General features: G+C 36.7%; 1 protein-coding gene across 1 annotated transcript in view; it reads left to right on the forward strand.

Annotated features, from left to right (window-relative positions):
• Positions 1 to 270: 270 nt before the first annotated feature.
• The window catches only part of LOC114104682 (alpha-fetoprotein-like), a 40,583-nt gene continuing 13,241 nt past the window's right edge, over positions 271 to 27,612 (forward strand). The window contains exons 1-12 of the mRNA XM_027950896.2: positions 271 to 355; positions 1,739 to 1,790; positions 1,932 to 2,073; positions 3,753 to 3,964; positions 6,449 to 6,581; positions 9,569 to 9,666; positions 10,623 to 10,752; positions 14,908 to 15,122; positions 16,478 to 16,610; positions 18,576 to 18,673; positions 21,896 to 22,034; positions 23,602 to 23,825. Of these exons, the coding sequence (XP_027806697.2) occupies positions 271 to 355; positions 1,739 to 1,790; positions 1,932 to 2,073; positions 3,753 to 3,964; positions 6,449 to 6,581; positions 9,569 to 9,666; positions 10,623 to 10,752; positions 14,908 to 15,122; positions 16,478 to 16,610; positions 18,576 to 18,673; positions 21,896 to 22,034; positions 23,602 to 23,825 (1,661 nt within the window). The remainder of the gene's footprint in view (positions 356 to 1,738; positions 1,791 to 1,931; positions 2,074 to 3,752; positions 3,965 to 6,448; positions 6,582 to 9,568; positions 9,667 to 10,622; positions 10,753 to 14,907; positions 15,123 to 16,477; positions 16,611 to 18,575; positions 18,674 to 21,895; positions 22,035 to 23,601; positions 23,826 to 27,612) is intronic.

The following is a 27,612-nucleotide window of genomic DNA, read 5'->3' on the forward strand; positions in this document are numbered from 1 at the left end:
TATTACAAGGCCTGCATTTTGTAATCTTGGAACAAACAAGATTGACATGACTTGTTTTAATATCCAGTAGTCACTAAAGAATGCAATCCATCAATAATATTTCTTCATTGTCATGGATTTCCTCAATTCTCTTTAGGGTCAAAGTGGACTTAGAAAAAAATATTAGCCAGAAAAGTTAATTGTTAACAGTCAATCCTCAAAAAGAATATGAATAAATTCTTCATTTCTTTCAAATGACAGAACATCTTCCATAAAGATTCATCTGAAATAATGAAGACTCTTAAACCCATATGTTTTCTTGTTTTCTTCAGCTACATTAAATGTCAAATTCTTCAGACAAGCTTACTACATGCAGGTAGGAAATCCTACTGATAACCTACACATCACATGTGTAAGGCTAAGGCAAGTAGGCATAATGACTATGAAAATACACGTGGAAAGACTTACTGTCTCAGCAGTCATGCTGTCAGTAGAACCACTGAAAATTGCTGAACATTAGCGTGTGGGATGAAGTCAGAAAAAGGAAATGCACCAAGACAAAACATACACGAACATCTCACTTTAGCCTTACTTTCACTTTAGGTCAGAGAAGCAAACCAATATTGGAAATTGGATAAAGGAGTTTAGGCAGAGAAATAATATGAATGGTAACAGCAATAACATTATAAGCTTCATTATTCAGTATCTGTTATGTGCCAACCCAATGTTTGGTACTTCACACTTTTATTTAATCTTGACCACCTGATATGATATGTACATTTACAGCTAGAGAAATAAACTCACAGAGCTTAAGATATTTTCTACAAATAGAAGTTGAACTTAGGATAGCTCTCTCCTAAGCCTTTCTCATCTTAATATAGCAACTAATAATGGTATGTTTATTTAGTAAATAGCTGCCAAGTCCTTTAGAAGCTCTTAGTATAAGAAGGAAAACACTGTTTACGGTAGCGTGGTGGGCAAATCCGAGGTGTAAGACATCTTCTCTATCAAATTAAGCCTGGCAAGGTGTTAATGTTTACAGTTTTGTTTCCCATGCTAATATTTAACTGTGGGTGTGCTAATAACATCTAATTAAAGAGTTTAATAACCAAATCATCAAATTTAATTAACTCAGAAGTGTCAACACAACCATATGCAGCTTATTTGTAGACCAATGATAGAGTTCAGCTACACAATATGTTTGAATATAAATAAATCATTCATAGAAAACAGTTTAAAGACAAGTGAAAACATATTCTGGTCATTCATCTTATTCATTATGGCAATTAAGAATAGATCCAAAAATTTATTATTATGTAAATACAGATTGAAGAATTTAAAGGGAGATTTAAATCTGGAAATTTTCCTCTTTTCTAAATGTCTTAGTCCATCTGGGATGCTATAATAAAATACCATGAATTGAGAAGATTATAAACATCAGAAATTTATTTTTTACAGTACTGGAGTCTGGGAAGTCCAATATCAAGATGTTGGCAGATTCTGGATCTGGTAAGTACTCTTATATTTGTATCTTGTGTAAATTCACTGTATGATTCATAAATAATGCCTTCTTGCTATGTTCTCACATGATAGGAAGAAAGAATGAGCTCCTTTGGGCCTTGCTTAAAAGACATTCCCCTTCATGACCTATTAGAAGTCCCCACCTTTAATACCATCTCTCTGAGGGTTAGGACTTCAATAAATGAATGTGAGAGTTGCAAGCACCCAGTTCATCAGCAAATAAAATTTTATTTTTCAGCCATGCAGCACCTTAGTACCCAAAATTATGTGGAAGAGAATTTAAAAGACCTGTGAGTTTTATCATTAATATTCTTTTGTTTGAAATTTAAAAATACAGTTTTGGGGCTGGGGTGAAGCAACAGTGATATAATAAAAAAACAACAGAGAAAAAGGGTTTGATTCTATCTTTAACAATCACCAATATGTTTCAGTACCAGCATTATGATTGCTCAGTTTCTTCAGAAAGCAACTTATGAAGAAATACAAACTGTGGCTCAACAGTTACTAGATCTTGTGGAAAAGTGCAAGAATTTTAAATCACATGTGTCAGCCACAGAATGTGCTCATCAGTTGGTAGGTGAATCATAGACTACTTCTTTTTTTCTCTTTTTAAAACTATATTGTAAACAAGAGGTGTTGCTATGAAGAGAGGGCTGCTATAATTAGGTAGGGGATTGTAAAGCAAGAATATGTAGAGTCACAGCTCAGACATAATATCTGTAGGTTTATAAACCTACATTTTATCAGTTCATCCTGGGACATCAGATTCTGAGAACCAAACCCTCAAGAGAAGGATTTATACCTTGAGCACAATGTGCTAACTTGTTGGTTGCTCTGGCTGAGTCTCTAAGCACTATTATCTGACATCCACATTTAAAGAATTCTGGGAAATTGGAGTATTAATTATAAAAAGTCTCTGAGAGGACATAAAAAAGAAGAAAGAAGTGAATAATATTACAGACTTCTTTCCCAGTTAGTAAAGAGTTGTGGGAATTATTATTATTTCTTTATAAACTATGTCTCTCTTGTGATAGCAAATTCCCTCAAAATCAGGATTCCCTCAAGAGATTCTTGATAAACACCAACATGGTCTTACAACACACATTTTTTTTCTTTTTACAACACACATTTTGATCCATTATTCTCATGCTAAATAATTTAAAATGTAAACCATTTTTCTTCTTTATCTACATTTTTTTTAAACTTCATCTTCTTAAGGCTAAAACCTACCTATATCTTTTTACTGGATTCTGAATAGACAGAAAAGTCATCAGTCTCATTCGAAACACATTTGAAATGAGGTTCTTCTATCAATGTCTCATTTTATAGTGTCACTGTTTTATTGTGATTCCTATTTATTTCCATTTCAAAAGATGACATGTTTCTGCTCTTATCCCTCACATCTGAAAACAAATGTCACTTAAGGTTTCCTGAATCCCACACATTTATTGCCACTTAAAAGTAGTTGAAAGCTAACCAAAATTATTGTATTTCCATGTGGATATTTGAAAACAAATACACATTGCTTCAAAGTTCATTTCCCAAAATAAGTTCTCATGGAAACAAAACTAAAGAAGTAATGAAAGCTATTTGGAAGTAATGAAAGCTATTTCTTGGCAAATCCTTCTCTTTATGTATACCTTGCCCTTTGAATTTCATTTTGTTAGGATCCACTTTTTAAACTTCCCTTCCCCTAGAGTTACAAATTCTGCATGTACCAGTGCCTTAGACGTATGTGAAACTGAAGTAACTGGATGGGAGGAACCCTCCACAGGGCTTGTCTTCCAAAGTACTCAGAGAAACAAAACTATAAACCTTCCTAAGGGTGTTATAAAGCCATTTGAAAAACTCAAGAGTAAGGCTTATGAATGGAAATGTAGTACCAAAGTCACATTCTACTTTAAAGGATGATAAATATAGATGAGTTTAAAAAAATAAATATAATTTGCCTAAACAATCTGGCTTACGTTTATTTATTTTAGTAACTCAACTGTTTGAAAATGAAACAATTGCTTTGGAAAAGGGAGAATGAAAAATTCTACTTGGTTAAAGTCCAAATTTGGGAATTTAGACTTAAACTTAGGTTAAAGTCCTCGAAACTAAAAGACTTCTGCTCAAAAGAGCTACACCTAGGGACTAGTTTAATGTTATATACTTAGTTTCTTCTTCTTTATAATAATTTCTTAACTTTCCTGCAGTTAGGAGTGTCAATTACATAGACTCTCCCCTCTAAGTCATCATTCTTCCTATAGATGACCAGCTTCCTAGAGCATATTTGTGACAACCAAGGAATGCTTGCCAAACACCTGTTTACTAACTGTTGTAATACAAATAGCACAGCAAGGCTCAAGTGCTTCTTATTCTATAAAAAAGATTATGGAGATCATAAGGATAGATTCCAAAGTCTAAAGCCTGAGATGATCTGTGAAATGGACAAAGAAAATCAAGTGACCATGAAGGAGAGGTAAGCCATCTTTATTTGACATTGTCTCTGAAGGAGAGTATTTTCCAACATTGAAGACAGATTATTTTTTAAATTTAAGTTCCTCTGAGGATACAATGTTTTATTACATGGAATTAAATTAAAAATTTGAGACACGATATATATATATATATATATATATATATATATATATATATATATATATATATATATTTCTCCCTCATAATGACAATTACTATTCTATTGAGACAACAGGACAAAAAAATCTCTCTGTGTGAAATAAAAGAAAAATGAATAGGACCTATAAGACTCGTCTTCTTGAGAGCTAGATTAGGCAGATTAACAGCAAATGATATTGGAAGGTATAGTCAAATAGGCAGCCAAGTAGGCAAAACATAATAGCATAATAAACAGGTAGAGACAGAGACCAGGTAATAGGGACCAGCATTAGGGAGGGTCAATGATAAGTAGCAGAGAGGTTATCTGACAAGCATGAAGAAAAAGTCTGTCATTGAGAGCCTAGAAATAAGCAGCAGTTGTAGGTTAGATAGAAATGAGTTTTCAACTTAAAAAATCCTGGCTCTGTAATTTCCATGTGGAGCGGATAGCACTCCAGCAAATATGTTGCTGAGCTCATAATTTCGAGTCCTACTTGGCACAGCATTCATATGATGAGTCTGAAGAGGGTACTAGCAAGCAATTGGGGTTTACAGTCAGAAAAGGACTGGGAAATATGAAACTTTGACTCTCAAAGAATGCAGTTCTGGCTATATTAGTCAAGACAGGCTCAGACATGAAGAATAAGGCAGATGATCGACTGTAGAAACAAAGCAGTGATTTGATTTTAGGTTTTAGACATGCAATCCAGACCAGGCATGAATAGGAGACAGGGCAACTGGATGATGAATGGCTTAAACTCCTTTACTTCACCCATATGAGGTAGAAATGCTTCTGGATCTTTCTGAAACTTCAAGAAGGAATTAAATTGTATCAGACATTAGGGAGGAAGGACTCGGGGATAAAGGAGTCAAGCAAGTTCCAGCATGCCTCATGTTAGGGGAGACCAGCTGGGAATCCAAACATGAGCTTAACTACTCATTTATTAAAGTGTTAACATAGGCTATCATTGACCACAGTTTCATGCCCAACAACTGGCCATCTCAAAGAGTCCCTCCTGGCACCGGACTGGGCACACAGCCAGTGCACCGCAGAGTCTAAAGGGTGTTGCAGTCAAGGACGCAGGCCTCGACTGCCATGTGGCTGCTATGCTCCCACCCACAGCTGCACCCCTAGTTCAGCTGCCTGTTTCAAGACCTCTTTCTAGAGGACCTTCTGCAGAGGCATTGCCAGTGTACCTCTGCGTAAATCCTGTTACTAGGGAATGAAAGGAGAAACTTGAAGACATTTCTCTACTCTGACTTTTTCCACTCCAGCCTTTTCCCTCTTCCTCTTTCTCTTGCTCCAGGGTGCCTTTTTTGGGGGACTCCCTCAGGGATGAGCAGACCCCACATCTATGCTGATCCACTGGATCCTTTTCCCTGGCACATGGGAAAAAATGGAACAGAGGGAAATTGGCACTTTCTTCAATTTAGCCCTTGTTTTTTTATGATGCTGGTAAATGATTAAAAGTGTAACTGTTACTTCAATTTTGGCTTCTAGTCATACTTGGCTACTTTGACACCTGATAGCTCAGCTCTTTCCAGCTCACCTCAAATCCTGACCATTCTCCTCCACAGTAACTATCTTTCCAACAGAAAGATAGTTAGGAATTTCACAAAGCAATGAATGGCCAAGCTGAGAAGGGGTAGATAGAATACTTATTCATATTTTATCAGCCAGAACTCAGTTTCATGTTCTCAATTTAAGTGGAAGAGAGACTGGAAAGGTAGTCTTCCTGTGCACACAGGAAGAGAAAATGGATTTGGGTGAGCATCAAATCACTTTTTATCTGTAATGTTGCCTTTTGTTGAGTATATTTGCATGTGTGAGCAGGTTGGTCTTGAATAAGCCTTAAAGACTAGTAAGAGGAAATGGTTATTGGGAATTCAGTAACAAATGAATGCATTGAACAACACACCTTGAAGGGCAATGATGTTAACTCTCATAGTCTAGAAAGAACTTCTGAAAGATCGTAAGAGACTTCTGTGTACCTGTCAATTCTTCTAAATTTAATTCTTATGCAGCACTGTTTACAATTCAGTTTAGACTCTTGAACTTTCTACATTCCACTCTATAAAAAAGTGGGAGGTTATATTACTGAGTTTTCTTTTCCCTCAGGCCTTGGTCACTTCATGGGCATTCAAGGAATGTCTGACCAACCTCACAGTGATCTGTCCGTAGTGAAGATGTGAAGCATTTAAGCAAAGTGTGCTATTTCATCCGAATCACTATGCATTTCTAGAAGTTTCAGGTCAATAAAACGAAATGAATTCTGTTTTTAAGAAATAGTATCACCATTAATTATTTAATTCCAAATTATACAATTTTGTGTTTGTCAAATTACAGGTACAGTTATGAAATTTCTAGAAGGCATCCATACTTATATGGACCCACTATCCTGACCATGTCTGCTTGCTACAAAACAGCTATTCAGTCATGTTGTCAAGAGGAAAATAAGACCGAATGCCTGCAGATAAAGGTATAATAGACACAGGCCAACGGCTGTTTAGGGCCTTGCTATGGCAAGTATGACTCTGGATGAACAGTATACTCATCCCCTGGCAGCTTGTTAGAAATGCAAAATTGGAAGCTGATCTCTAGACCTACTAAACAGATTTCATTTTAACAAGATACACAGGAAATTCATCCAATCATTAAGATTTGAGAAGCATACTATAACATAGATATTACTTCCTAATAAATAATAAATATTTAATATTCCAGCCACTATTTCTGCATAATAAAACACCTACAACTCAATAACTATCAGTTAACTATCTCTTATAATTTCAGGGGATAAGGAATTCAGGAAATAGCTCATCTGGAGGTTTTTGGCTCATGATAATTCATGTAGCTTCATTTACATGACATCTGGGATTCTGCAAGCTGAAGCACTGGGCATTGGTTTGCCATCTTTTTTTTTTTTCCTTATAAAATATCAAATGTCTCTCCATGCAGTATCTCTGCCCTGGGTAAGTTTGGGCTTCCTCATAGCATAACAGCCTGAGGGCAGTTGGATGCTGACTTGTAGCTTAAGGCTTCAAGGCATTGTGTAATGGATAAAGACCAAGTTGCTTGGTCCTTTATATCTAGTGTCAGAAGTCATTTTTGCCATGCTCTACTGGTTGACACACTATGAAACCTCATCCATTTGGAGGGGACCATACACCTACCTTAACTCTTGATGGGAGGATTGTTGAGATCTCTTTGTAAGAACATGGGGTATGAGATGTTGTTTTAGCCACCTTTGGAATATATATCTGACAAGCAACTTTGTTATGTGGCCTTTCCTCCTTCATTGTATAGATGTGAATCAGTAAGTAGTTCCATTGTAAAGGCATTTTTTTTTGCATTTTCACTAAAGTTTCTAAATATTAACATAAAGTGATCATCTTTATTTTACTGAAGGAATACTAGGTCAATTTTCCAAAAGTCATGCTAAAAATGAATATTAGTTTAGCAATTATTTTGATGAATTCCTCAAGACTAAATGCAGTGCCACTTTTTCCTTGCTGTCTTCTTTGAACTTCTCATTGAGAAATTATCTCATTTCCTCTAAATCTCATATTTTAGAATAGGACAATTTTATTTCTCTTAATCAGCTTTTCCTTGTCTATCAGAAATTAAATTAAATGATGTTTCTTGCATAGGCTAAGTACTCAATGATTGTAGCTGTTTTCCTTAAATCTATTTATATATATTTCCTATTTCCCTCCTCATTCTTCTCTTGATAAACTCCAGTTAGGTGGGAAGTCTATTCCAAATTCCTAAGCAAGATAGTCATTTTTACTTCTTTTGGTTTCATATTAATTAAAAACCCAAAGCCAGTTATCATGCAGAGACATATCTCAATACCCAGCATTTCTGAAGGATGTTCCCTGCCCCCATGGAGGTGAATTTTATAAATAACTTGCATGTATTTATGTTTTAATTATAAAGTTTCTTATAATTAGATTTTTTCCAGGGGAGATTTGTCCTAAATTTCCCCCATATTGTTAAACACAAGCAGGTGCTGTAAGTTAGCTAAGAAATCTTTCCCCCTCTTCCTCACTTGGTGATATTTATAGTGTGGCAACTGCTAGGATTTCTGTTCCTAGTGACTCTTGCTGCTTCCTTAGGAAAAGTTACACAATCAATTGTGTAAAACTTATGTCTATGATCAGAGAATGGGATCTATGAGTTAAAACTCTGTTATGGGAAAGTGGATAATCTCAATTACATTTGATTTTGAATGAGTGTGATACAACAAAATAATAACAATCCATAATTGATTATAAAATAAAATTAAGTTGTATTTGATAATATTCAAGTCAAGCTATTATTATCATGATAGTTTTGTGGTTTGAATATTACCTTTATATACATTATCTGTCTTGTTTTTGAAAATATCACTGTAAGGCACAGTTACTCATAGGAAAAAATAATATATGGTCAATATAATGTTTTAAATGAAAATATAGAACTTTTTGGAAACTTTTAAATATTCTGTTTCTACCACATAGAGATGACAATTGGGGTATATTTGCTTTTAATAATAATAATGTCCTCTGTTCACAGATTTCCTCACAGATTTTATTTTAAACATGGTTGTGATCACACCGAACATACAATTTTTATCAGAGCTTAAACACACTTGTTTTCATTAGAAATATAAATTTCTCAAAAATAATGTGCCTTATTTAACTGTCACTCTGAAGTTGTGTTATTTTATTTTCTCAAAATTTTGCTATCATAACAAAATGTGTATGCATTTATTTTTGCATAATTATGTTTTTATTTATTTATGGAAATTTGTGATAGCTTCAAAAGTAGAAATCTGGGTAAACGAATATAAATATTTGGCTGGGCATAGTGACCATGGCTATAATCCAAATTTCTGGGAAGGTTCAGGCAAGAGGATTGCAAGTTCAAGGCCGGTCTGAGCAACTTAACAAAACCCCATCTCAAAATTTTAAAAAGGGGCAGAGATGTAGGTGAGTAGGGGTAAAAGCCTCTGCGTTAAATCTCCAGTACTGTAAAAACAAATAAAAACAAAAGAAGAACATGTGGAGGAGAAGTTAATTAATAGATATTGTAAACTGGGCACATTTTAGTTAAGCAGCATGAGACTTGTCCAAGATGGCAAGGTTAATAACTTTGATAAAAGCAAAATACAACTGTAAGACATTATTGAAATTTATTCTGGTGACTCTCCAAGTTTTTATTTGTTCACTTTCTTGTTCTCATTTATATTCCAAATGTTGAGGTTCTGGGACAAGTGATCTCTAGGGAAGCAAGATTCTATTTCCCAAGAAAAACCATATTAATGCTTTTACGTTTTGCCTCTTTTAAGTATTCAGTGGAAGACTTTCTAATTTCAAGAAGATATATAATATTTATTTTTCTTTCCTTGGTTTTTACAAATTCTGAGATTAATGTTTTCTGTTGCTATCATATTTCTTTGATATACTGTTTCTCTATTTACAGCTAGAACCCATCAGAAAATACATTAGAGAAATATCTTTGAGACATCATCATTTATGTGAAATTGGGGTTAAATTCAACCACAAAGTAGCAAAAGCTGTGTAAGTTATCTGTGTGGATTTGTGGACTTTGTTGCTCTTTTGACTAAACTTGAAAAATCATTTACCCTCTCACTTAGCAGTGTGTGTCAATAGAAACCTGGCATCTTTCTCTAAATGTGTTACTTGCCTGTTCAAATAGAGCACACAAGGCTGTGGATGAAATTGCATAATACCCAACTGCCCCCATCATCTCCTGCTTCAAGTTTTCCCATTTGCTTCAATCCCTTCATTTCTTCTTCAGTGAACCAAAGATTTTGGACATTCAGATACAGGCATTTACTAAAAAATTTGGCCTGCTAAAGGTTAGAGGACAAAAGGTATTCTTTTCTTTTGGAAGATAGGAAAGATTTTGGCTCCAACATCATGTAAAATAGAAAAAGTGAGGAGTGCTTTTGAGGGTGGAGATAGAGAATTTGATGCTGCTCAGCTGCCTCCTTTCTGGTCCAGATGACATTTCTGTCCAAGTTAACCCATGAAGACAGGCATCTTCCTTACATTGCCTTCTTCCCTAATTTAGGACAACAGTGAACTTCCTGGGAGCTCAGTTATCCTTTCACAGAAAGACCAGAGAGATTTCAGGGAAGTTATTCCCTTGTCCACTGAAGTAAGGGATCCAGCCTCATAATCTCTGCTTTGATGTTGACAAGGTTTAAGTGGGAAGTCAGACATTTCCAAGCCTAGCTAGCCTTGCATTTCATTGCCTAGCTAAGCAACTCAAGTTCTTTAAGAGATCACTAAAATGATGAAAATTGCCATATTTTACATGATGTTTAATTGCTTGTTTCTGTGACTTGATCTCTGGCTGCTGTCACTGAAGGAGTAGAATGCATTTGTAATGTTCTCTCTTCACATTTGCAAATACGTTTCTCTTCTTTTGGTTACTTGATGAACTAGAACTAATTTTAGAAATGATAAAGTTCAAAATACTGTTTAAAATGTGTTATTTTACTTTTCAGGGAATTGGTTCTGCTCACTAAAAAACAACCTAAATCTAATTTTTCTGAAATTGCCAAACTGACCACTGATGTTAAAAATCTGCATGAGACCTGCTGTGAAGGAAACACAGTTGCGTGTGCTCTTGGTAGGGTAAGAACCTTCTTCCTAAAACTCACTTTATTCTTTAAACAGCTTTCAATTCTTAAATAATGGTACAGTGGTAAATAATTGATCTAGAAAAATAAGGATGATTTCTCAATATTATCAGTAGAATGCCGTCTCCCTCCTCTCTGGTCCCAGTTCATGTAGTAATTTTTCCTCTCTCCTTTGTTTACTTTCTTACTTCTTTTATTTTAATTTACTTATATGCTTGTTTGTTTGTTTATTTCTGTGCTGCTGCTGGGGTTGAAATCCAGGGCCCCTCACACATGCTAGTCAAGGGCTCTACCACTGAAGTATACTCTGAGCCCCTATTTCATTATTATTATTATTATTATTAGGGTTTTTTTTAGTTATACATGATAATAGAATCCATTTTAATAATAAAAGCATGGAATGTATCATGTTCTAGTTCAAACCCCAGTACGTCTCCTTCCCCTTCCTTTCCTTACACTCTCATCTCTTCTCTATATTGATCTTTATGCCATTTGCCTACAGTTTTTTTTAAATTAATTTCTTGTAGATGCACTTGATGTGAGATTCACTGTGGTATATTCATGTATACATAGGAAAGTCATGTCGGATTCATTCCACTGTCTTTCCTATTCCCATCCTCCCTCCCTTCTCTTCAATCCCCTTGTCTACACACTGACCATCTATTCTCCAGCACCCCCTCCACCTAGTGTGGGTTAGCTTCCATCTATCAGTGAAAACATTTGATCTTTGGTCTTTGGGGATTGATTTACTTCACTTGGCATGATACTCTCCAGATCCATCCGTTTACTGGCAAATGTCATAAAGTCATTTCTTCTTATGGCTGATTAATATTCCATTGTGTAATACTCCATTTGCTTTATTCATTCACTTACTGAAGGGCACCTGGGTTGGTTCTGTAGCTTGGCTAGCTTGGCTGTTGAAAATTGTGCTACTATAAACATTGTACAAGAAGGTTTTCACTATTTTTTTGTAGAGTTCATTGCATCCTACCATGTTATTTTACAGCATTATGTCACAAAGCAGTATGTCTATAATGAACATTAATATTAAATATTAAGTAACATAAATTAATATAGTTTAACATTCTTTATGTCAGCCAGTCAACACAATTCAATTAGGTTCTCTCTCTCTTTCCCTGATTTCATAGCACTATAGGAACAACTTACTAAGATTGTATAGTAATAACTTTTTTTATTTGATAAACCATTTTATAGCATTTAGTTTGTGTTAGGCTCTGTTATTTGATATTAAGAAATATCAATTCATTTAATTCCCACAGCCATATCAAGTATTATTTTTAAACCCATTTTATAGATTAGAAAATTGAGATACAAAGAGATGAAGCAACTTGATAAAGTTGCAGAGCCAGGAAGTAGCAAAGTCAAGATAGCTCTGTCTTTATGATTTTATCTGTCAATCAATGCAACAATTTATTCTTCCACAATAAATGGTGGGAAAAGTTTTTCATCTTGGAATTTCTATATTCTTACAGTTTCATTTATCAAATTTTTTCTCCTTTTTTACTACCCTTTAAAAATTGATATTCTAGACAGATGTGTTAGTGGCTTTATTTTATTTAATTTTTTGTGTACTGGGGATTGAACCCACGGGATGCTTAACCACTGAGCCACATCTCTAGCCCTTTTATTTTTTATTTTGTGACAGGGTCTTGCTAAGTTGCTGAGACTAGACTTGACCTTGTGATACTTCTGTCTCACCCTCCTGGATCACAGGTGTGCTCCACAGTATCAGCTGACCTTTCTTTTTCTTACCCTACATGTTCTGCTCCAGATGTTGTTATCCGGCAAAGGATTCAGGCTCCTTTTCCACAGTCCAGGGTGGTTGCTGGGCCATGAACTGTATTTCCTGCCTGTCTCAAAACTAGTTTTGTTCAGAGGTGGTCTATACCTTTTTTAGGTCTGACCCATAGAAACTTCCTGGCTATATTCTACAGTACCCCCCAATACCTGGTAGACTTTAATGCTGAAGGCTACATTGGAAGGCACAGGTTGGATATGGCAAAGCCTCTGTCAGCCAACTTCCCAGAACTACTGCCTAGAGGACATATACCTTTCCTCCCTGCTGGGACTTTTGGAGAGAGATGACCTTGTGTTTGTTGAGCCACTGAGAGCATGGTGCTTGCTTAACTGAGGCACTTTCCCTGAAGCACACTTGACTCATAATTTAGTTTCAACTAAAGTTACTACTCTCAGATTTGTACCTTCATTCTATTCTTCTTTCCTGAGTCATTAGTTTATACCCCCAACTTGTTAGAGGAAATCTCCTTGTAGATGTCTCATAGATGCCTTACATTGTATTGAACTCTATATATCCATATCAAATTCTTTGGCTTCCTTTTTTAAAACATTTTTTTTAGTTAGTTGTAGATAGATACACTACCTTTTAAAAATTTATTTGTATTTTTGAGTGTGGTGCTGAGGATCAAACCCAGTGTCTCACATGCAACCCTGGCCCTCTTTGGCTTCCCTTTTATTTTGAAGTCCATTGACTTTATTGATCTAAAAACCTTTATAAGGACAGTGACTGCTATGCCAAAAAGGTGACAAAGGGCATCATACCAACCAGAAGTGAAGGTGGGGATGAGGGAAGGGGCCAGGAATCCAATCAGAAAGGCTGGTTAATGGTTTCCATGGAACTGGCAGGGAAAGAAAGGGAGTTGCATGCAAGAGCAAAAATTCCAAAAAGATTGAAATGGTGAGGGGAGAGAGCTCCCAAAGACAACAGCAATCTTTTCTTTTGTAAAGGACAAGGAGCCCTCACTCAGCTGCAAACTCTGGAGACTTGATAATGGGGCTGGGGATGGAGGGCCCCCCAGAGAACATCACAAGAAGGCACCCAAAGCAGTCCTGGGACTGCTTGCATTGGCGCTCCATGTGTCCTTCAGCCATTCCTGGAAGAGATCTTCATCTTTCTTTATCACCAGAAACTGACCAAGGACAACATATTCTTCCAGTTTCTTGCCCAGGCCTTCGCCAATCCAAGTCAGGCTCCTCACTGGCTTTCCCCCATAGGCTCTGCCACGAGGTGTCCATGCTTTTGGGAGGTTGTCATCTTGATCAAGCTTAATAGGCAGCTCCGGTTCCCTGAACAGCTGCTCTCCTTACTCAGCCCTTGGCTTCCCTTTTTTAACTACACTCCTCAAACCCGATAGTTCCCCTGAATATCAGTTTCAGTAAATTATACTATCATCAACCTTATCCCATATTATATCCTAGGTTATTTTTCCTCACTCCCCTTTCATTCTTATTTATTATTTATTAAAATATTTTGAATTCTACCTTTCAGTAGATCTTCAGTCTGTCCGATCATTGATTTGATTCACCCATCATCATTCCTTGACAAAATTTTCTCAATGACTTCCAAACACCCTACATATATGCCATTTCGCAAATATGTCATTCTTTTGTACCCTTAAGATTCTTTATATATAAAGATAAATAATTCCAGAATTATCTTCCTCTTTACTTGCTTCAAATTAATTTCTATTTGTCTTTCAAGACTCAAATCATTCAAGATCCTCATTGTGACATCCCTCCAGTCTGAACTGCCAATCTCTCTTTTTTGCTTCCAACGAAGCATGTGTGTACTTGTCTTACAACATCTAAAATTATAATGTATTAGGATTGTTATTTAATTATTTGACTCTCCAGCCAGATTGCAAATTCCTTAAATGTAGAGACTAGCTTATTTATATACACACCCAATTATTTGCATGCATATATAAGTAAACATGTAAGTGTGATAGTAATATAGAATGTATACAATAAAAGAAAAATTGTGATGTGACTCAGGGACAAAATGCTTCCTAAATTGGAATCCCTCAAAAAAAATCACAATAGAAAGACAGTCAAATTTTTCATTTGTATTTTTGGGGGGCTAAACATAGAAAGAATAATAAAGTCTGTCTCATATGTTCTTCGCTAGATGTTAAAAAGAGCTGTGACAATTGAGTAAGTTCAAACAGGTGAGTATGTCTTTCTAAAATGAGTAACTATAAATGACCTTTTTGGCCTACAGATAAAGCCCTCTAAGGTACCAATTTTTCCCCTGGTTTTCTACTAATAACAATAAAAAATAAGTCCGGAATGAAGCCATCAAAAAAGTCCCCCTCCTTTCTCTGTTTTATAGAGCCAGCTTATGAACTACACCTGCTCTACACGGGCTGCCCTATCCAGCAAGATCACTCAGTGCTGTGAACTTCCAGCGCCATTCCGAGGGGAATGCATTATCAACACAGGAAATGGGGACAAACCTGACCTTTCATCCCTGCCACTCAGCAGGTTTACAGAAGACCAATTTGTATGCCAACGATTCACTGACAACCAAGATGACTTTCTACAAGAGTAATATAGCTTTTTGTAAAATCTAAAGGATGGAATATGTATATATGGATTCTGTAGATGAGGTTGCAAATTTGAATCATGATGGGGCCCAGTTGGTGATGGAACTGAGTAGCCGAGTGGGAGCTTTGGGCAAAAAGGAAATGCTTTGTGGATTCCAAAGTTGGCAGTGGCTATTTAGGTCCAGTCAGACAGTTATGTGGGAATGTGGGTTTGGGATGTTGAGTCTACTGCATTGAAAGAAGCTAAAAATCTCTTGATTTTTTGAAGGTTGACTACTAATATAGGAATTTCAAAAACAAAAACACCCAGTGTTTGCAAGCTTTACTCTTAGGGACTAGAGATGAGCATAAGCTTCAGATTATTTTATGTACATGGCCAACTCTTCTAGTTAATATCCACTATCAAATCCATGGTGTAGTTTTTAAAGATTAGAGAATAGGGGTATTAACATTTTCGGTGTCCATTCAGAAGTACATGCTAATTTGTGCAAAAGGCAAACTGATTTCAATACATAGTATCAAGATGATATTGCTATGTAGTTGAAATATTTTCAAAGTCACTTTGGGAAGCAATGGAGAATTGGAGTTTTCCTCAAAGTCCATTGTAAAATGACCTTAACTGTATGTCCAAAATTGTATTTTATACTGGCTAATAAAATTAGATGCCACTATCTGAACGTACCCATTAAAAAATTACAAAGTCAACAGGCATAGGTCCTAGTGTAAAAAAGAACAAGGTTTATGAGTTAAGAGACTTGAGTTCTAATCCCAGTTTTGACATGCATACGCTGTGGAAGGTAGGTAAAAATCACTGGATTTCCCCAGGGTTTGAGGTGGTTAGACAAGATAACTTCAAAGGCACCTTCATAATTTTATAATTCCTTTAAAAATATTCTAGAATCCAGTTTTGTTTTTGTGAATGAGATGAATGTGTAGATTATGAATAAACTGTTCACACTTAAAGGCTTCTTTGGAAAATAAGTGAACCCAGTGATTCAACACCTAGAGAGTGCCTCAAAGATTACAGGGAAAAATGATTGTTATTCTACCCAAACACTTGAAATTAATTTCCAGTGAAAGTAAGTAGAGACTCAGAACCAGAAACTACCAGTGAACAAGTATGTTTTAGGTTCAAGTTCTGAATCTGCCATTCATTACTGCGTGACTTTGGAAAAGTCATATTATTTATTGATTTGGTTTTCTGATTTCAAAATAAAACTTCTCTGCCACTTTCCCAAGGTTTCTACATGCCTTAGAGTTAGTTAGACTTCATGACTGTAATTATTGTTTGTTTTAAGTAAATTCATGGCCTCTGAATTTTATTGTTTAACTTCCAATATATTTTACACAATACAGGTTTCTCTATGAATATTCAAGAAGACATCCAGAGTTGGCAGTTCCAGTCATTTTAAGAGTAGAAGCAAAATATAAAAATTTACTGGAAAAATGTTGTAAATTAGAAAAACCTTTGGAATGCTATAGTCACGCGGTAAATTTCTTCTTTTTCTTTTCTTTTTTTTAAAAATGTGTTTCTCATCAGTGATTACAAATAGGAAAAATTCCAGTGCTGTTAGTAGTGCCATATTTTTGTAAGATGATTATAAATGTTCTAGCTAATTGCAAGCACTAACATCTTACCTTAGTGACTCTGGGTGAGTCATTGCCTTACAGACTGTTTCCAGAAACTTCAGCAATCTTAAGTGTCTATAGATGTATGCTCAGCACAGTAGCAGGTAGCTTGAGAGTGCATCCCATTTGAGTATGAGTAGTTTACCTCTTACGGAGCCCTAGAAGATATTCCCTTTCCAAGCCAGAAACCTTACTGTTCACAGGTAGAAGCTCTTGTGCATTTAATATGGAAAAGCTGGCAGCCTAAAAATCTTCTCATCAGCCTATCAGTTATCTTTGAGTTAAGATAGGGTAGTTCTGGCTTTTTTTTCCTGCTCAATGCCTTACACATTAATAGATGTCTAGAGTTGTGTGTACAAAGGTTCGTCTTGTCCTGCCTGGCCTCAAGCAATCACACCTGAGACTTCACTGTTCTCAGAAGGTTAGGGAAGATGATTTAGTCTCCTGTATGGAAACACCCATCTCATTGCATCACTGTTAGTTTTTCACAATAATTACTATGACTATAGCAACTTGAAGGAGCATGGATGTTTAGAATTTACAAACAGCTTTACAACGAGTGTCCTATTTGATCTTCACTATAGCCTGGCATGATAAGTAATGCCTGAATTACCAAGCACACTTTATAGAGAAGACCTGAAAAAAAAATTAGAAGAGGAAAAGTTTATTGGGGGGTCCGTGGCTTCAAAGATCTAAACCCATAGATGGTTGACATGGTTGCTCTGGACCCGAGGTGAGGCAGAACATCATGTCAGAAGGATGTGGTGGAAGAAAACTGTTTAGGACATGGTTCCACAAGAAAGCAGAGAAAGAGAGCTTCCCTCACCATGGACAAAATGTAAACTTCAAGGGCACAACCCCCAGTGAACCACCTCCTCTAATCACTCCCTACCTGCTTACAGTTACCACTCAGTTAATATCTATTAGGGGATTAATGTATTGATTAGGTTAAAGCTCTCATAATCCAATTGTTTCACCTCTAAACTTTCTTGCATTGTCTCACACATGAGCTTTGGGGGGGCAATTAATACCTAAACCATAACAAGAGTACTGATTTCAGAAGATTCAAGTGATTTGCTTGGTATCACACAGGTAGTAGAGACAGTGCTAAGAATAAAATCTAGGTCAACTCCTTGCACAATTGGGTGGAAATTTTACTAAACAAGAACTGCTTTTTAGGATAAGGTGGATTAGATCTGACTAGTAAGGTGATCATTTTTTCTACCAAAGAGTTCAGCCTGCAGGATCATTAGTATCTTCTCATTAGAATATTATTTTCATGGTTCAAGAATTCTTTGAATTTGCCATTACCTCTGAAAATTACATCTAGTTCAATTGATGTGTATTTATGTAATGTTCACAGCCTGAACATGACTTTTTTATTAAACCATGACTTCTTAACACATATGTATATTTCTGTACGTATATATCTATATCTGTGCTGCTTATATAAAAAGGCTATATTATTAAAATAACCAACAGACACACATGCACAGACCAAACATAAATCTATCAACTTCTCTGCATTCCTCTCTTTGGCTTGATGAATAATTTGCCTTGTGTTTGTAGAACACAGCAGTTAAGCCCACAAATGAGTTTATATCATGGGAATCCAGATATCAATCTTGCTGTCCCACTTTTTTGCTACAAAATATATGGTGATTTTTCTTTCAGTAAAATGTGAGCTTTAAGATTTGTGGACTCACTAATGAAGATCTGGGTTTAGGGAAACATTTATATTATACTATTAAAAATGTGTTTGCAATCTCAGCTGCAGATAAATGTTTGCAACCATATATAAACACTAATCATCTCTATTTTCCAGGAAGTGCTGTTCCAAAGAGTGGTACGAGAAAGCCGTGATCATGTGAAAAATTACTGTGATTTACATGAAAAATTGGGAGATAGTAACTTCCATGACAGGTATGCCTCTAAGATATTCAGATTTGTGTTTGTTAGTGACTGGTGGTCTAGGGCTCTCCTCTGTTCATTCTTGACACTGAGAATTGCTTCAATTTCCCAGGTTGAAGAAAAATAGAAGAAAATGCATTAGGAGAGAAGAAGGGGGTTATGGGGAGGAAGAAGGGGAGGGCAAGGGCATGTACTGAAGAGTGAAATTGATCAAAGTATGTCATATGCATGTTTAAATGTCCCACAATGAAACCCACTGCTGCAGTCTGGCTGGGCACAATTCAGGAGCCACTTGTCAAAAGAAACTAACTTTATTTTTAGAACCACACATGCCAAATAAAACAGCTCCTCAGGAAAAACCCTCAGAGCCCAACTGCCACCACCGGCTTCCCACAAGCCTCTCCACCTCCCCCACTCCTCCTGCTCTTGAGGCCGATTGGCTGGGTCGCTGGGCAGACCCAAAAAAAGTCCCCCAATGAGCAGCTCCTAGTCTGAAAGGGCGGGGAAACAGCCCAATGAGCATCACCGCAGAGGAGCCAATCAGCTAGAAGTTGCTGGGGCCGCTGTGAGCCAATCATCAGCTGGCAGTCTGAAAGTTTGCTGGGGCCCCTTCGGCTGTACTGAAGAGTGAAATTGATTAAAGTATGTCATATGCATGTTTAAATGTCCCACAATGAAACCCACAATTACATATGATTAATTTGCATGAATAAAAATTACATAGGAAAAAAAAACCCTTCAGAATTAACTTGCCCGTTGCTTTGTTAAGATAGATGTCTATGGAACTTTGGGTATTTCCACATTGGCTTTCCAGGCCAGCTCCTCAGATGCCAGTCAATGTCCAGAGGTTAGGGAACAAAGGAGGCCCTACTGTCCCCTTGAAATCTCACAGAGGTCTCTTCCTTACATTTGAATGTTTAGTTTGAGTCAAGTGATTTTTGAGTCAAGGCTGCAACAGAAATCTAATCCAGGGTCCCTTTGTAACAGTTTTAAGTCAGGTTCATCAAGCAAATTTAGTATTTTCATCACTACCAAGAGATAAACATTATCAGTTATTTGCCAAAGAGAATATGTGTACAGAAAGCCTGGGAAATCCCACTGTATTTCAAAGATTAAGTTGTCACAAAACAAAAGCCAATAGAATCTTTGAGACCTTACTGTAATAGTCTATTAAGAAGTAGAGTATTGAAGAAAACTTCAGTTTGATATAGTGTCTCATAATACTGAGCTTAAATTAAATGTCCAGAATAATGGATCACAAAAAAATAGTTTTCTGACTCATCTAGAAAGAATTTCTTGGCTTATTACTTTTCTTTTTATGTTGTGTTCAGTTGCTAATGAAGGATTAGATTGTGATTCTCAAGTTTTGGAATAAATCAAAATGCAGAGAGATGTGTTAAAATATAGACCCCACATCCAGAGTTTCTGATTCTGTAAGTCTGGAGTGGGCCTGAGTATTTGCATTGCTATCAGATGCCTAGGGATGCTGATACTGTGGTCTAGGGCTCCCCTCTGATCACCACATGATTAGATTGTTGGTTTCATTGGATGTTATATAAACCACACTCTTCTCCAACTCCATTCATTACAAATGCAGTAACTGATTATAATTCTTTGTTGTCTTCAACACCTAGTTCTTTCGAGTCTCTTTAAAATCTCTCTCCATCTCTTTTGATTCCATCCAACACTCTCTTAATTCAGGCCCTGGTTTTCTTTCACCTGGAATGTCAGAATTTGGAATTCTTTATTCCCTCAGTTTACCTCTTGCCCATCCCCAATCCATTCTTTATGTCTTAAAAACAATGTAAATATGATTTTATAACCAAGGTTTTTTTCTCTCCCACATCTCTCTGTCTTGTATTTTGTCCCCAAACCCCCAATCAAATAAAACCAAACCAAACCATAGTCAGTGACTTCATGATTTCTATTCTTCTTCACCCGACTCCCTCAGAGTCCTTGTCAGATCTCAGCTCAGAAGTCATTTCCTTAGGGCCACCTGCCTAAGTTCCCTGAGATGGGATTAGATGCCATATTTTGTGCACTGTTGGGAAATATAATTAAAAACAACATCTCCCAACCCAGAAAACCTCTCTTCAATGGTAGTAGAAAAATGAACTAGTGGGTTTTTAAAATTGAATAAATATAAAATCAAAATGTGATGGGCATCACAGGCCATCCATGGAGAGATTGCAAAGACAGAAGGAAATCTCACTCCACGAATACAGCCAGGCAGACACAACCCATTGCATATATGTTTTCATAAAAACAATAACTAGTCTCCAAGTGAGAGGACTTGACAGTACCATTTGTCACACATGGTTCATCCTAACTTTATCTGTTAATTGGGATGACCATTTGTGTTAACTATGTGACTTCATCCAGAGATAAAACAAAACCAAAAATGACAACAAAACAACAGCAACAAAATAAACTTTTTAACTTCTTATATCTTTAAAAGAGGGAGTACTTTTGCAACTTGGAGCAAATCTCCTACCTTCTCACAAAAACTGGGAGATAGGGGTGCTATCTTTCATGTTTGCATTTCAAAAGGATGGTTCCTGGGTCCTTGAGAAAGATGTTTCTGGGTCAAAAAGCTGGAAAAGGCTGTTTCTAGTTTGAAAAAAAAATTGTATGAGTTTCAAAGAGAGGTGAAAATACAAAATAAAGTGTTCTAAAATAAATACACTAAGAAAAAGGAAGGAGGATAATTCTTCCTTTGTTTTCAATAGGATTGGATCTTCTTATTTTTAATTTCTTGTTCATCTTGACAGAACCTACAGTACTATGTACTTTCCACAGATTGAATATACTTGTCCATCTCCCTCACTAGGATGTGAGTCCCTAGAGCACAGGGGCTGCTTGCTATGGTTACTGTACCCTCTATTCCTACACATGGCAGATGATCACTAAAGGCTTTATAGTTTCTGCATATATTTGTTTCAGAAGCTGTTTACTCTAGGTCTGATTTCACAGCCATCTAAGTTAGCTGTCACAGTGTCCCTGATAAGGAGAAAAAAAGGTGGTTTTTGAGTGGAGCAGTGCATGAGGCAGGAACAGACCTCCAGATATATTCAATATGGTGCTGGTCCAAAGGAAGGACAAAAGGGATACAATTAAACTCAATTTAATATCTTGTTCCTTCTCAATCAGAGATAATGTCAGCTATTGGGGAAAACTGTAGAATTGATGTTTGGGTGTGTAACCATTGCTAGTAAGAGCAAATTGATTTTTTAGGCTCATGGTCCTTTACACCAAGAAAGCTCCACAACTATCTGCTCAAGAATTGGTTATGTTCACAAAGAAGATGGCAGCTGCAGCCTCCAGATGCTGCCCACAAAGTGATGAGCAACAGTTTTTCTGTACTGAGGACTCAGTAAGTATATCGGTGACATTATGTCTGCTTGTTCCTGAGAGTTCTAATTTGTAATCCCCAACAATCCATTTAACTTTTGTGGACATCCACAAACTGTCAATGGAGCCTCATAATTTTGTTCTCAGGGGACATTCTTGAAGGTAAGCTAATGCTAATTGTCTTCAGCTATCAACAGGGTAACCTCCCTAACTTCAGGCATGTTAGATTCACAAAGTTTTTCCCTGGATCATATCTCAAGGTCTATTGCTTGGATATTTAAGCACTAAAGTGATTTTGTCAGAAATTTCAAAAATAGTTTCTTAGACTAACTCATTCTAATCATACAAGTATTAAATTTATGGGAATCCATATGTATTCAATTACAATGAACAGTGTCTTTTTAACAGTAGAAATAATTGGTATAACCAGGCTACCCTTTTTCCTGAATGAAAAGGCTGAATTAGGATATGAGTAATCATATCCTAGAATCAGAGGGAAAACAGATGGTCTTGAGAGATATTTCCTTTAGGCTATAGGAATCATGACAAACTATTTCTTCCTCACAATGGGTAAAATTCCTCCAGGGACCAGATACTCAAGTCTCTGAGATTTAGCATCTGGGTCTCTAGCAGTATTTTCTTAACACTCCTGAATTCTTGTTTGGTAATAACTTTCTCTGCTCTGTGTCCATGGTGGATCCCATTCTCTACAAGTGGTCTTTATTTTGATGAAGTATACTTGCCACAATTGTAGATTGAAAAATTATTACTTAGCCCTGCCTTCCTTTATAAAAAACTTTTTTTTAAAAATTGAGTCATGTCTACCTTGGGGAACTCTTCTGATTAGACTTGTTTATTCCTAAAATCTAGTTTTGGAGCAATATCTTGGTTTAATTCTAAAATGGGTAAACTCATACATTAAATTTATTGATTTTAATTATTTCATCCTCACATATGTACAGGACAGAGAATTTGGGTAGTCAGCATACTCTGTGGGGCCTATGGGCATCCGGGTAAGTATGGGTGTCTGAGAACCACGTTGGGAGTAAGGCAAGGTGACAGGTCTAAAACTGTCAAGAAAATGGCGACAATCAACATAGGATTCCAGGAGTTCTTTCATTATTCAATCAGCAAATATTCATAGAGCATCTACTGTGTGCCAAGTTCTGTGGTTGGTTACATATGTCCAATTATTAAAAAATAGGAAGAAATTGGATTTGAGCTTCTTAAGAACTGCAGTTACCAATCTTACATCTGAGTCAAGTTAGCAATAGTGTTGACTTGAGGCTTGATTCAAATTTGGTGGAGCATAAGAAATTCCTGCTTTAATTAACACTGGTCTATCCACTCGACTGGGAAGGAACCTGAAAATGGGGTCCAACGGAACTCAATTTGAAGGAGGAGGAAGAATAAGGCTAGGAATAAGGCTGCACCTGGCACTCTTCTGTTTTCCCACACAGTGAAATCCAGGTGGAATTAGCAGAAACTAGAATTTGAAAATACTTAAATGTAATCTTATGTTCTATGGGCAAAAAAAAAGCAATAACCATAAACTTTATCACTCTTATTTTAATTCTCCTTCGGGAAAGGCAAAGCTAATTCTTGGAGCTCTGTGCAGAAGACATGAGGTTGAGCCTATCAATGCTGGTGTGGGTCACTGCTGTGACAACTCATATGCCTTCAGGAAGCCATGTTTTGATGATCTGCAAGTAGACAGAACTTACATTTCCCCATTTTTACCTTGTGACCAAGTCATCATCCTTAAAGGGCACTTGTGCAAAGCTCAGAAGGAACTCCAAATTGAAAAGCAAAAGTAAGGATGCTTGCTTACTTTTTTTTCCTTTTTTGCTGGCAACAAGAGAGCTGATACAAAAAAATTTAAACTGAGTACAGATCTAACTATTGCAAAATGAACAGAGCAGCAAAATGTTGTATTAGAAGTCAAGTGAAATTAAGAATATTCAGCAATTTAACAATTATGCCTACCATGCCTGTTACCCTTACTTGATTAGTTAATGACATAGAAGCAAACTGATCAGAAATATCAACAGAGATGTAATTAATGTGTTTTTCCTAAAATGTGAACTTTGTCACATTCGTCTTATAAGGTGTTGCATGCAAAGAGGGTTCTGTTGTCAGGTTCAGGTAAGTTTGGAAATAATTTATTTCCTTTCTCCTTTTGGAAAGTAATCTTCTCTAGCAAAAATGGAAGCCAGAGAAGTCCTGTAATAAAGTAAACTCCTTGGCTTGTTCTTATTAAGAATCTTTTGGGTTGGGGATGTGACTCAGTGGTAGAACACTTGCCTAGCACATGTGAGACTCTGGGTTCAATTCCTTGCACTGCCTCCTGCCAAAATGAGAAAAGAAAAAAAAAAGAAAGAAAAGAAAAGAAAAAGAAAAAGAATCATTTGGGCCATAGGACCTTCAATTTTGAGGACCTATATTATGGGAAAGTACTTGAACTGTTCCATTGGAATGATGGATATTGCCTCAATAGTATGTCTTTATTTATTACCACTTTCAGTGCTATTGTTAGGATTGCCTGAATCTGTTTTGAAGAACAGTTTTGGGGCGATTTATTGAGGTTGCCAGCTGGGAGACAATGTAACGCCTATGAATACAACTCCCTGAATCCTTGATTTCCCTCTTTTTCCTTGTTTAATGGAGTGCCTTGTATCAGATAATGCTCTGTAGTGACTTATTATAAGAATACAAAATATTACTAGGCATTCTCAGTACAGGAAACAAACATTTAAATGCCAAAAATCTTTTCTATAAAGATATAAAGTCAGTTAAATTATTATGAAAATGGGAGGAATTTTAGATATTACTTTCCCAGCCCCAAGTTTAGGAAATCCTTCTAAAACACTGTTTAGTTCATCTATAAATATATCCAGTGATGGGAAAGCAGACTATTTCATCTTTAGATATGTTAAGTTATTGGAAACTTCATCTTTTTTTGTTGCTGTTAAATAGAAATGTTTCCTTGTCACTTCCTACAAAATTTGTGCCTTTGAAGCTACACTACATGTAGCCAGTGTAAGGACACTATACCCCCATGCAGTATTGTAAGGACAATACAAAATGTTGTATTAGATGTTGTATCTTTATTGTTAAATGTTGTATCTTTATTGTTTGACAATCAACTAGGGATGAGGCAGGATTTATACTCAGGTGGATTTCTAAGGGGAACCTGAGAGGAATGATATACTATGGGAAATACATATGCATGTGTAGGTGTAAGTATCATGTGAAAACATTTACACATTAGAAAAGTTTACAAGTAAGTGATTTTGCAAAGTGCTATTGCTGTTACCAATATTAAAAAGCCTACTGATTGGAAATGCTACCAGCAGAATGCACTCTCTCTATATTTGAGCAGGATTTCCCAGTTGGTGCTCTATATTTAAGAAGGTTTCTGGATTAAGTCAGCAAAAGTACTGAATCCCAAACTCTTACTTACTCCCACTTTTATAGCATCTATTAAAATAGTTGTTTCACTGGGCTGTTCTTATTTCCCCTCCACTACTACACTCCATTATCAAGTTTGCCCCCCATCCCCTACTCACAGATGTATCATTTAGTTTTGCAGCATAACAAATCATATGAAAATGTAATGACTTAAAAATGCTCACAAATCTATAGGTTGATTGGACAAGTTTGCTGACCTGGGCTAGCCTGGGCCATTTTCATCAAGGTTTGCTCCTGTGTTCGCAGTTAGCTGGGGGCTGGCTGACTCTGTATGGCCTCAACTAAGATGGTTGTCTCTGCTGCATGGGGTCCCCTGCCATCTGACAGGCCAATGCAGCTTCTTTATAAGGTAGATGGGAGAAATGGCAAGTGTGGAGACCCCACGAGGCCCAGATTTGGAATTGAGCAATGTCAGTTCTGCTGGGAGGTAGGTCACAAGGCCAGTTCAGATGAGGGAGTGTGGAAATAGATTTTATTTCTTGATAAGAAGAATTGAAAAGTCACATTGTAAAGGATATGGACGCAAAGCTAGACAATTGGGTACCATTTTGCAATCAATCTGTCACATGTGCATAATTGATGTAGTTGCTAAAATTACAAAAAATAATAAATGGTAAGATAATAGTAAAAAACATGACAATTAACTGGGTCTGAAGTCATAGAAAATGAGGGGGTATGACCAGGCTTTCTCTATGTGAAAGAAATAGGGATAGGGGGTGAACAAAAAGTTCAATGACATATACTTCCTAGAAGCTGTGGCTTTCAAAAGAGGATAAAGGAGAGATCTGTTGGAAGCAGTAAAAGGGATCCAAGTGCTAAAGTCAGTAGTATTCATGGAAAAATAGTCTCCTCTTTTTTTCCCTTTTTATTTTACTTATTATTGCTATTGTTATTTTTATAAACAATAGATTTGCTGCAACATGCTCTGGCTCATTTTCTTGAATTTAAAGAATTAACGCATTTCAAAAATATAAAAAATACATCATAATGAGTCTTAGAACTATAGTAAGATAATGATTGCACAAAACTCTAAGATATGAGCCCACCATCTGCCTGACGTCCAGTGGCAACCATGAGAGAAACCCTATGGCATCTGGGAGAGATGCATGAGGTTTAGAATACAAGGAGTTTATGCAGATTAATCACCAAGTGAGGGAATCAGAGCAGGTTTGACTGTAGCCACTTTTCTCCATCTAGAAGTGCTTACATAACCACGGGACAAAGTCACTACATGGAGAGAAAGAATAAGTTGTGTCCATGATTGAAGAGTCTGGAAAGCTCCACCCTGAAAAATATCCTCCTTTTAAGAAAATTTGGAGTAAGCTCTACCATCAGGGAGCCAATGTCTTGTATAGAGGGAGAAAGAGAAGTTCAGAAAAAAGGTGGATATGGGGGAGTTTTCTAAGAGAAAGCCCCAAGTCCTAAGAAGACTTAGGGAGAGCAGGAAGGCAGGAGATGGGTCAGATTAGGGATGTGGAAAGCATCAGTGTGAAGGTGGATCATCTGGGAGATGAGATTTCTGAGCATTACTAGGGCATGCCATGATGGGTATAGCCTTGCCAGTTATCCCTGCAATTCATACAACCTCAGGGGGTGCATGTTACTCTTGCTACTGAGAGTAGAGGTGATTAAGATCTCACAGGCAGTGGGAAGGCACTTCCCCTGTTTCGATCTCATATAGATAGATGGAATGGAACACTAACTATCAGTTACTAGAGACATTTTATTTATTTATTTATTTTGCTGCTGCTGACATAGAAGCATCTTTCTTAGTCATGTATGTCTCTAACCCCACCTCATTCTGAGCCCAGAGTCAAGAAATTTCCATGGGCCATATATTATCCTTGGAGTGACTCTGTAGGTGATAGAGCCCAGGTTAGAGGCCCCTGTTGGGATCTACCAGAAGTGACTGTGAGAGGAAACACCAAAGGTTCCCATTTCCCTGAACCAGTAGGATGCACCCAAAGCACCCCCCCTCCAATGTGGGGTAGTTCTGTTACAGTGCCACCCACCCTTTCTGCCCTCCTTCAGGAGAAAGCAGGCTCTGGTCCTTATTGCTCTTTTTCTCCCAAGATCATCAGAAGTAGCGGCTTATTTCTGATTTATTTACTTTAAGACTCATTCTGTCA

This window comes from Marmota flaviventris, chromosome 7 (genome assembly GCF_047511675.1).
Source record: "Marmota flaviventris isolate mMarFla1 chromosome 7, mMarFla1.hap1, whole genome shotgun sequence".
In the NCBI taxonomy this organism is placed as follows: Eukaryota; Metazoa; Chordata; class Mammalia; order Rodentia; family Sciuridae; genus Marmota; species Marmota flaviventris.